At 38.6% G+C, this 11,534-nt stretch overlaps 1 protein-coding gene across 1 annotated transcript; it reads left to right on the top strand.

The window, feature by feature from the left end:
* The first annotated feature begins 1,455 nt into the window (after positions 1–1,455).
* On the top strand, positions 1,456–11,003 carry LOC115750402 (general transcription and DNA repair factor IIH subunit TFB2). The gene is made up of 15 exons (XM_030687721.2): positions 1,456–1,808; positions 2,175–2,342; positions 3,290–3,358; positions 4,278–4,371; positions 4,556–4,656; positions 4,751–4,796; positions 4,876–4,935; positions 5,851–5,919; positions 6,072–6,155; positions 6,262–6,345; positions 6,854–6,939; positions 8,607–8,697; positions 9,242–9,322; positions 10,255–10,329; positions 10,413–11,003. The coding sequence occupies exons 1-15, from the start codon at positions 1,696–1,698 to the stop codon at positions 10,548–10,550; spliced, it is 1,359 nt and encodes a 452-aa protein (XP_030543581.1). The 5' UTR covers positions 1,456–1,695; the 3' UTR covers positions 10,551–11,003.
* The last annotated feature ends 531 nt before the right edge of the window (positions 11,004–11,534 follow it).

Below are 11,534 nucleotides of genomic sequence, written 5' to 3'. Positions count from 1 at the left end.
GGATTGATGACATCTTGGCCAGGCTTTATTGTAATTATGGAGGATGGCATTTTAGCAATTATGGGGAATTGGGCCGGCCTCTCCATGGGCTGTGTGGGCCAAGACTTGGACCTTAATGGTTGATGAAGTAACCAGGGTCAAAGTCGGTCAAACCAAATTGACCCGACTTGATCAGATTGACCACTGTCGTCCTAATCGTTCAATTTTTCTTTAAAATTCTCGTGGAATGTCCTAAGTCGCATTAAAATTGATTTGATCAGACTTAATTTGATTTAAAAAGCACAAGTTGACTTTATTGTAAAAAGTCAACCGTCAATCCAAGTTTGTTCCAGAGCATTGATTGCATCTCCATAATTCTCTCATTCTAAATAGAAGGAATCCAATCTAAATTTTTATTATGGTAGTCCCCGCGTTAAATGCCTAGAAGTATTCAAATCTGAAAAAAGACTAAAAATCAATCAGTCTTTTTTTTTTCGATTGAACGTCAAAGTTTTCGATTTAACCGGAAAAGGCAACAGCATTTGTTCATTTTATGAAAAATAGGTTAAAGGCCTAATTTTACATGTCTATGATGAATTGACACTTGTTTGCAACTTTCACATGTTTTTTTTTGGGTCAATTTTCGACATATAGTTGACTTTTAGGGTTTGACAACTTTTGATTCATTAAAAGATTGACGACTAATTACTAATAGAAGACAATGTTTCTAATTTTTTTATATGCAATCGACTGCTTTTTGGGTCGGGAGACGAGTCTTGGGGATCTCGAATCTTGAGAACTCCTTAATTTTGACTTGCCGGGCAAATTCAAGCGTCAACAAACACCTCTAAAGTCCAATAGATGCAAAATTATTATTATTATTATTATTATCTGAGGATCCGCACGACTTACGCCCGCGACTATATCTCGGGGAAGACTAGCCCGACAACCCACCGCCAGGGCCCCCACTTAAATCACGAAACGCGATCAGGAGTTTCGAATCCTCGACGTGGAAGAAGAAGGGCACGCTCTCAACCAACCACACCATGCGTGGGTGGGTAAAGCAAAATTATTATTTGTTTTTGTGGTTTTTGATTTTTATTTTTTATTTGAGGGAGTGAGATTTATCAAGCCAAATCATATGAAAGAATCAAAATACGTCAAATAAAGCAAATCGCACTTATCCCGCCTAGTGCCTATCATAACGTACGCCACAAACCGTAAAGCGAGTTTGAAATTCTCTTGTAACTCTCGAGTTCTTATATATCCATGATCACTTGTGTGACGCAAGTCATTTTTCACGAAATAAATGGAGTCTAGAAAAAACCGATAAATTCGTAAACCGAGCTTATTGGTTCTCGACTTAGTTCGATTTGGTTCAATTCGGTTTGTTGATTTGGATTACGGTTTAACTTGACCCGAAGTAAAACCCCTAAAAGGGCCTTGAGCGTAAAACCCATCTTCCCCCACGTAGGCCCACGAGCAACGTCAACGGAGCTGAGCAGGTCCCATGGCGTCATCACCCTAGCTCAAGTGCACTTCTCCCCATGTCCTTTCCTCAGCTCACTGACGAAAGCGATCAGAAGAGCGCGTGCGGTTCGAGCATCGCGCGAAGTTTTGAACAGCCGGAATCGCTAGCTTTGGAGCTTTTCGATCCGCGACGGGGACCGATTCCGAGGACTGCGAAGGGTTTGGAGGTCGAATCCGAGCGAGAAGATGCCTCAAGTGAAGATAATCGCCAAGAATTTCATGGACATGGTCGCGGCTTTGCCCGCGATGAAGCTCGACCAGCTTTACCAGAACGCCTTCATCTGCGAAGCGATTCTCAGGTTTCTCTCTTTCTTCAGTATTTTCCACCCTCTGTTGTACAACAAAGCAACTGCTCGTGTTCATTGGATTTGTTGTTTGGTCCGCCTAGAGTGAACTTGAACGAATAAGCGATCGCCTGCTTCTAGCCAATGCCAAACAGTTCGCTTAACTCGTTAGCTCCAATGGAATTGTAGTTTAAATGCCCTTTTTTGTCATCTTTTCTCTCATTTTAATCACGTCATTGCAGACTAGTTAGCATTGAGCACCCTATACACTTGGGATTCAAACTCCTGAATGTCAGTGCAATGCCCACGTTGTATACAATGAAGACAATTTTGACACAGGGTGTTTCGGGTTGCCATGTAATTTCATCTTGTTGCGCTCAGGTCACTGCCCCCTTTAGCGAAGAAGTACGTGATACAAATGTTGTACATCGAGGAGGCGGTGACAACCAAGTCAATGGAGGAGTGGGTCCTTCCGGATGGAATCTCCAAGCATAAAGTTGCAATTGACCGGTTGCTTCAGTTGAGGATTTTCTCCGAGACTTTTGACAGGTAAATGGGTCTTCTGGTCAGCTTTCTCTGCATAAACTTTTGACCGAGGGATATATATTACTCTGAAATAAGCTCTTTGATGGATTGTATGTTTAGCTTTATATTCCTAGTATTGTTCCCGTGCCTAGTTATGTTCCTGTTGTAGCGATAAACAATAGTTGGAGAAGTGGGAAGCTTGATACTCCCGTGATAAGCATTTTAGTTCCTTTTGTTAGTTCTCTGTCTTTAAGCTAGTTCTCTCTTTCTTGGATTGAAGGGAACTTTGATACGCCTGCTCATGTTTAATATGCCAAGCTGAAAGGGAAGTAGATAGTGCGAAGGTACACCCTTTCTGGGTAGAAATGCCTTTTCTGGTCCTTCTTTTGCATCTATAGCTTTGTAGACCCCACAAACCAATTAAGATGCCTATTATAAGTACATTTGTTGGTAACTATATGCTTCTTCGGTCTGTGGAATAGGAAAATACTAGTCCGCGGTTACGATATATATTGCTGATCCAATTACCTCATAAGCTGCTCATAATAAATGGCTTCCACTGCATAAGTTTTAGGAGGAAGTTGTTTGAGCAATTTTTAATCCTCATATCTACTAAGCACGTGGTTTCATATAAGCATCTTTTCTTTGCAGTTATTCACTTCCTCTATTATGTTGCAAAAAATCTGCAGGCACTGGAAATAGAAATATATATATTTTTTTCCTTGGATTTTTGCATGTCAATTTTCTTGTTTTCTTTATTGTTAAATTTATGTGTGATACATCCTATACCTATTGACATTAGAAGTGGTTGAGAGATGCATTGTTGATTACCTCTCTTTTTATTTTTGGGTTGTGAGGGTAGTCAGAATAAGCATTTGCACTTTGTGGAAATTCAAGAGAGAATTTCGTATTATAAACTTTATGATTGTATTTTTATATGTCAGTTCCTGAATTTAAAATTGTAATGGCAGAAGTAGTGGTACCAGCTACAGGCTAAATCCAACCTTTCAGGCTAACCTTCAGAAACACATAACGTGTGGGTAAGTTACAGACTTGTTTGTGGCTTCTATTTCTTTCATTTATTTTCTTTGGGATCTGGTGGTATAGAGAAGAATGATGCTTTGTTTGAATTTATCTTGAGTAATACGTGGCTCGGATTCGCATTGAGACATCAATATGTTTCGAGATTTTGTTGAGAACTTGACCTTCTTGTCAACTAGAACTTGAACGAGATGATAAGATATCATTTTCGCTGTGTACCTTCTGCTGGAATTTACATTGCGGAAAAATGAAAAAGTTTGCCATGTTCACAGGTTCTGGATCACCAATTTTGCGTTTTATCTTGTTCCTACATAATTAAGGACCGTGTAGTCCCCCCTTTTGTCTTATATCACCTTTTTGGCCTGTACCCATCTAAGAACAGGCTCTCATGTGTATGCTAGCATGTCTCCGTTGCTCAATTTTCTCTTTGCTTCTGTTTTTCCTCGTATTATTGCATCAAATCATGGCTGAAGATGGATAGGTACATATAGTACTGATAGACATTATTAGATCATCTTGGTAAGGCATAATCATGGCATTAGATTTCTTGGGATATCTTCTGTCACCAATTATGAATAAGTGATTGTCTGATAATGAGCAAGGAATATCTGCCTTTTTGCTAAACAGAATGTATTGAAATCCTAATTCATTAGATACTTTTTATGAATGTCAACTTAGTATCGTAAATAAATTGCTCCCGGTTGTTCAATCATTTGATAACTAGAGTCATTCTTTGATAAATGATCACTATGAGTCAAACTCAATAGAATTTGATCAATCCTTTTTTCTATCATTTAGGTGGAAAGCTGAACCAAGAATTCTCTTTCTTTATCGTCAATCAAATCACTGTTTGCTTAGTTCATGAGTTGTTTTTCTTGACACAATCCTTAGTGCATGACTGTAAGTTGAACCATGCAGGGGAGTTTTGCCAAGGGAACCAATGCCATTAAGCATCACTGCCAGGCTCCCAAGCTTGGAGGATCTCGAGGCCTATGCTCTTGAACAATGGGAGGTGCGAATGTTCTTCTCCTTCTTTCTGGGTTTTTCTTCTTCCATGTGGCTGCATTGACTCGTCATAGAATCTTGCTCATCTTTCTTCCTGTGACTGAATTTATCACATTGGTTAGCCACCATTGATTGGTTTTGTTGCTTCATTTACTTTACTCTTTCATGAAGCTTCAATTGTGATAAAACAGTGTTTTCTTCTGCAACTTATAAACTCAGCCCAAGCTGAAAAGATGATGAATATAAGCTCCTCTATGATGAGAGTCTTCCAAAGGGGACTTCTAACTCAGAGGTTTATTTCTCTTCACATATATAATGTGTTTGGAGGTCTATTTGGATTGTTGTGAATCTGGTTGATTGGTGACTTGACTGTGCCATTTATACAGGGATAAAGAACCTCCTAGGTTAACTGAGAGTGGCTTCCAGTTCTTGGTATGCATAAAAGAATCATGACCCACTTTTAAATCTGTTGGCATATTCTTCAATATTAGTTGCTTTGTGTGAACTGCAGTTGATGGATACAAATGCACAACTTTGGTACATCATCAGAGAATACATATCAAATTCTGAGGTATGATTGTATAATGAATCTCATTCATATATGTTCATCCACCTTATTCCTTTTATTTCTTCTTTATGTCACCAATTATAATCCTCCTTTTCAGTCATTCCTTGAAGCTTATGTTCATGAAATAAGAATAACTTGAGTTGTTGGCTGATTGTAAGAGGATTTTAGCTATTCAATAGTATATACCATGATTGGCTCTATATTGACGCAAGTAATTGTCTTTTCACTTAACTCTGTTGGTGACTGCTTGCAGTTGTATAATGTTTGTCCTAGCGGAATTTGTGATCCTAATGTAGTGGGTGACGGGCTTTTGAATTATTCACATTTTGATCAACCTGGTTCCAGGAGATGAGGCCATTGATGCATATACATCTTCTAGCTTCTTCATAAGTATAGTTGGGGGGTCCATATTGTAGTTGCAAGTATAGAGTTGGAATAATTGGAGATAAGACACTCCTTCCTGTGGACGTTCAAAGTAGAAACTTTTCTCATCGCACCTGCCTCATTGATTTAAGGAATTGAGAGTATTGTGCTGTCTGTGTAAACACAGAAGAGCGTAAGGGGTCTAAACTTGCTTCTCCTGTCATCTCTTCTTCAATGGTGTTGAGCTTTAAGTCTGATGTATTTTAAAGCATTACCTACTGCTATAGCTTTGTTTTCGTCTTTCATCCTGGGCCTTTCTTTCTCATGAAAGAGTTATAAAAAATATTAAAATTACTCAAGAATAGGATAGTGCTGTACCCCACTTGTTAGCACCGTGAGTGTCATTGAGTTTGTCCATTGGCCTGACAACCTGACACTTTGTTGATTTTTTGGTCAAAAACACTTTGCTGATGAAATTGAATTCAATAGAGATTCCGCATTCATTTATTCGCGGTATCTGCCTCTCTTTCTAAATGAAGTCTCAATTTGGTGCAGGAGCGAGATGTAGATTCAGCTGATCTAATTTCATTTATGCTCGAGCTTAGTTTTCATGCTACAGGAGAGGTACAGTAGTTTGTATATGTTATGTTCATGCACAAAGTTTCACAGGACATAAGTTTTCTATGAGATAAATCTCTTCTGGTGGTGAAATGTTCCTGAAAAACTTGCTTAAGTGACTCACCGTGACTCTGTCATGCTTGTCGAATGTGTGCTAGGCATATAACATGAATACATTGACTGAAGACCAGAGGAACACACTCAAGGACCTTGCTGATTTAGGCTTAGTCAAACTTCAACAGGTATGGCAGCTCTTTATTTCTCTTTTGTTAGTGCAAGATGTAGTGCGTGCTTTATGAATAAAACTTTTTAACAGATTTACTGCTGTTTTAATGTATATGTTCCCAGGGTAGAAAAGATAGTTGGTTTATACCAACCAAATTAGCCACTAATCTCTCCGTGAGTTTGGCTGATTCATCAGCTCGAAAACAGGTATTTCCTTTACATATTTAATATCACTGTAGGCACTATGTTTTTGTTCTTTAGTTAGCAAACAGTAGCTTCTTTGTTGATTCGTGGAAATGTGTCATTCCTTTTGTTGTGTTTCTATAATTTAACATTGCACAACCATAATTCAACAACTGAATGCTCGTTTGACGACCACCTCGTGAATTGCTAATTGCTATATTGATTGATTAAATAGTTCAGGCCAGGTCTCAAGGACATTAATTGGAAATACATGCTTTTTTTCAGTTGCAAACATTAGACAAACCCTAGACCTTTTTTTTACCTGCATGTTTTTCCTTCACTTGTGGTAGGCCTTTGGATTTGTCCAAATGCTGCCACTAACCTGTTATGTCTTGGAAACTTTTATGTCCGCCCTTGAAATTTGACCACTTTTACTTTTGGAAGTTCCATGTATTCTCCATTGGGAGATTAGACCTCCAGTATTATGCATGTTATGCGGTTACATTTTTAATTTGGTTTGTTCTCTCTGCAGGGATTTGTTGTTGTGGAAACGAATTTTAGGATGTATGCATACTCAACATCTAAGTTACATTGTGAAATTCTGCGACTTTTCTCAAGGTAAGGTCATAAACAAGTTGGATTAGCAGACAAAAAGAAACTGACTTTGAGCAAGCATGCAACATATCAAATGATGAAATGAAAGAGTCTTTCTAGGTGGAGACCATTTTTTTAAAGCAATAGCTGTCTTAGACTGTCAGACATAATTGCATCATGATCAAGACAATTACATTCAGTTGAAAATGCGCCATTGGTTACTTTAATTCCATATTGTTTTTCCTCATGTCAGTCTCTGCCTGCTATCTTCTTTCCACCTTCTATTCTCTCTGTTCATGGGAGTTCCAGATCTCATTTTGTTCACCATTTAAATTTTGGGGTGTTATATGGGCTGGAAACCTGCAATCTTTCTGGGAAAAGGAATCGATTTTCATCATCTTTCCTTTACTGGGCCCTGGGGAAAATGCTTATCTACAGCCCACTATGCAGAAACCCAAATCTTAAATCTTATTTTGTTTAAGATGTTCATGTGAAGCAGCCACTTGCTCTACTTACTTTAATGTTGCTGGATCCCTTGGGCAAATCCAGTGAAGTAAGTCTTGAGTTCAAGATGACAAGCATTATGGTGCTTGTGCTTAGTTATGCATTATTACAGGAGAACTTTCTTTTCAAAGCTACAATCCCATGCCACTCTTGCAATGTAAGACTGACTAATGTCTGCATGGAATTAACAATAAGTGTTTTGGGCGAATCTTTAAGGTGATGTTGATGTTGATGTTTTGGGCGAATCTTTAGATGTTTGTTACAGTTCAATTGAAACCTGTCACGATATAATCTATCGCACGTCCTAAATTGAGAACTTGACAATTGTGTGGTTTTTGTAATAGATGGGAAAGCGAGCAACTTATTGCCCCTTCAAACATAGTCTCTCATAAAATAGATTCTTAGAATCTCAGGGTTCCAAGGTTTCTTGTAATTGAGGATAGAATTGATGCGGTTGCGAGGGAGGGCGAGCGTGTTTTAAGTGATTGTGCGAAGGAAGTGTAAAAGATCAGAGTATGTAGGAATGGATTGAAGGTTGGATGTTAAAATGCACGATAGAATACGATCTGATCAAGGCGCAAAGGTCGCACCACCAGCCAAAGTAGAATTCACGTCTTCAGCTAGGTTCCATTGAATCGAATAATCCTTTGCTGCATCGACACCTGTTTTAGCATGAATAGAAATCAATATGGCTTGACTAACCGACGGGATCATGTCGAAACTTGTCGGTTGGGCCTTAGAATTGGCTCGTCCTGCATCATTAGTAGGATTAACCGACGACGACAAACTTGAGCTTGCGAGTTGATTGATCGAGCATGATGCTTCCGCATCAAGAATCAAACTGCATGTCTTCTTAGCATGGTGCTAAAAGGGTTAAAGGGAATATGAGGATTATATCCTGGCCAATGAGTCCTTAGATGTCAATCAGCAAGGTACAGAATGAACAATTAGATGTTTCCTTGATCCCACATGACAGAGAAGCTGTATCTGGAATAGACTGCCATTTTTATTGCTTGTCGTTTGCACACAGTTTTACTCTCTCTCTCTAGAGTCATCTGCTCATTCCTATTGGTCAATTCTCTTTACTTCTCATTATATCCTTGATCTTTACCATTTAGTTCTGCGTTATACAAACTTATTTCTGGTTCGACAATTGCAGATGTGCTAATAGAATGCTTATATTGCAGAATTGAGTATCAGCTCCCAAACCTTATAGTCGGGGCTATAACTAAAGAAAGCTTGTATAATGCATTTGACAATGGGATCACATCAGAGCAGGTAACTTTTTGTTGCTTAGTTGGGCAACTTTCCTTTTATGAAATTTTGCACGGGCTATAGTTTGGACATAATAATTGTTTCTGTAAGGACTTATTTCATTCTTAGAGGCCCTATCATTGTGAGCGAATTTAACTGAGTTGCAAGGTCCCTGATTTCATGTGCCTGCTTTAATTTCATGGAGCTCCTTGCAAAGGCTTGCCTTGTGGATGATTGATACTTAGAAAGAGGCATCTGATGGTGTTATTAAGTAACTTAAAATCTACTGCTTTGTGAAAGCATATTTAGTTTTTTGCCTATTGAGGTTACTTGTATTTGGATTACCCATATCGCATCAACTATCTGATGATGGAATTTTGCTTTGACATCCATCATCAGTAAGCCCATAGTGCCGTTTTTTGCACCTGATCTAGATATTATGTCAATGTCATTGCTTCAAGAATAGATGCAGGCATAGCTTATTTGTGGATGAATGTTCACATTATTGCATTTCTCTGAGAGGAAACTACCTGCCATTCATCAATTGTTTTTTTTTTCCGTGTTGCAGATAATTTCTTTTCTCCAACAAAATTCGCATCCCCGTGTTGCAGAGAGAATACCATCTGTTCCCGAAAATGTTACAGATCAGGTCCAATCCTTAATTGACATTACCTTTCGTGTTCTTTGCTTAAGATAAGTAAATCATTGCATTTCTTAAAGTTCAAGCACGGGAGCATTAGCCACTCCCTGCTACAGGCTTTTATAAAGTTTCAATGAGACAGAACAGAGTTAATTCACAAGTACTGTTTGCATACGCCACCGGTGTCTTTAGGAGTAATTGAATGCTCTAAGCATCAAAGTCCTCATTTCTGTATTCCATCTTACCTATGGCTTTTGGTTCAGCAATTAACATTAGGTAACTTTTGAGAATGAATTGCTTCATTTCTCATCTTGGATGTGGTATAGATGAGCAATCCAAACAATCCTAATCATGAGTTTGGAGTAGTCCATCCTTTAACCTTCTTAATCCAGCCAATTAATTCAGACTGGGTTCTTCTTGTTTCCCAACATTACTGCATGGCTAGACATCTGGACCATATGGACTTTAGAGAAACATCAATTAAAGAGAAATGTGGCCAGTTGCATCTTGCAAACAACTTAATATACTTCATGAATGCTGCTTCTTAATCTCCACTCCAGTACCGTGTCCATTTAAAATTGCATTTCAGGCGATTAACTTCAAACAGTTCTGTCAGGTGTCAGTTATGTCCTGCTCCTATCAGTCATTCCCCCATCCCACAAAAGTTGATCACATCTCAGCTATCTGCTTTAGTTTTTCTTTTTTTCCTTTTTAGTAGTTGAACAGAACCAGACTTCCGACTAAGGCAATGACTTGGTTATGTTGCTTCTCAGTGAGGTAATTGTATGATGACTACCCATGACTTTGGAAGAACAACTGCTTCAATATTATTAACTCATAGCTTATAATATGTTCTTAAAACATCAATCCTGGTGTACTCTTTCTGAATTTTCTATAGTTGGCAAAGCTATTTCCTATCTCATTTTCCGGGTTTTTGACAGATTAGATTGTGGGAATCAGATCTTAACCGGGTTGAGATGGCTCCTGCACATTTCTATGATGAATTCCCTTCTCGGGTAAAACTCGATGAACTTCAAGTGGTATCCTCATCTTCTGATACCGAGATTATTTTTGAGGTTTGGTCTCTCTAATTCTGTAGGATGTCTTTGAGGCTGCCTGTGACTTTGCACGGGAGTATGGTGGTTTGTTGTGGGAGGATTCAAAGAAGATGAGGCTAGTAGTGAAGACAGATGTGCACATGCATATGAGAGAGCATCTTCGCCGCCAGAGGCAATAAGCGAGAACTTTGTTGCTTATATGCGATTGAAGTTTGAGAGTGAAATGAAGCAATCTAATCTGATGACAGCTCCGATGGATGTGCTGAAATTAGACTGCAGATATTATACTGTCGCATTTCAGAATTGTTAATTTTGCTCCAATAAGCGTGTAAGTGGATGCACAAGATGAGCAAAACTGGGGAGCGATCTCAATAACAGTAGAAGATGATTGCAATCTGATGCCTGGCGATGATCGGGAAGGGAAAGCAGCATACACATTGTATAATTAGAGCTAGCATAACATCATGAAGCGTGTTACTTAGAAAACTTTTGAGTCTTATCATGTAAATGAGATTGAGGATGGTTCTCATAGCAATGACAGGTGTTGATTGCTGTCGTGACTGATGCGATTGTGTTTAGATCAAGCTGAATGAAGTTTAATGGAGTAACAACCATATCCTTTGGCCGGTTTCGGTCCTGTGTTTTTTGGTACTGCAATTTACTTCGGTAGCCATCAATGAGCGTTTGATTTGATTGAAAAACCAACACCAGTTAAAAATATGTACAATCATCCCACTTCTGAATAGTTAGAGCATGTCATAGACAAGGTTATCGAGTATAGAAAATTTGGAATTGATTGAAAAGTCAATTAACCACGGGTCAGAAGAAAATCTTTATGAACCAAGAAATCTACTAGTACTAGTAATCAACGACATGGGGTGGTCCCTGAACATAAACCAAAACAAACCACTTTGGTATGGAACCTTGTCCAAAGCTTCAGATTACAATTTACTTACTGAAAACTCTTAGCAGATGGCCGTGTTCCATAACATTTCTCTCGACCTTGAGGGAGCTCCCGCTGCTTGAGCTCTTCTATAACTTATAGTCGTAGCGGCTGATACATATGATATGTATACAGAGCAGGACTGAAGCAAGAAAATTGACAGAAAGACGAGAAAAGCTTCTATGTTAATCTTTGCTTGGATTGACAAAAAAAAAAAAAA

This window comes from Rhodamnia argentea, chromosome 3, assembly GCF_020921035.1.
Source record: "Rhodamnia argentea isolate NSW1041297 chromosome 3, ASM2092103v1, whole genome shotgun sequence".
Classification (NCBI taxonomy): domain Eukaryota; kingdom Viridiplantae; phylum Streptophyta; class Magnoliopsida; order Myrtales; family Myrtaceae; genus Rhodamnia; species Rhodamnia argentea.
The sequence above is the reverse complement of the archived record's forward strand: the minus strand, read 5'-3'. Positions and strand labels throughout refer to the sequence as shown.

Coding starts and splice junctions, on each gene's coding strand:
- LOC115750402 (XM_030687721.2), top strand. CDS start 1,696: ATGCCTCAAGTGAAGATAATCGCCAAGAATTTCATGGACATGGTCGCG. Junction 1,809..2,174: donor ATCTGCGAAGCGATTCTCAG/GTTTCTCTCTTT, acceptor TGTTGCGCTCAG/GTCACTGCCCCCTTTAGCGA. Junction 10,330..10,412: donor ATGATGAATTCCCTTCTCGG/GTAAAACTCGAT, acceptor CTAATTCTGTAG/GATGTCTTTGAGGCTGCCTG.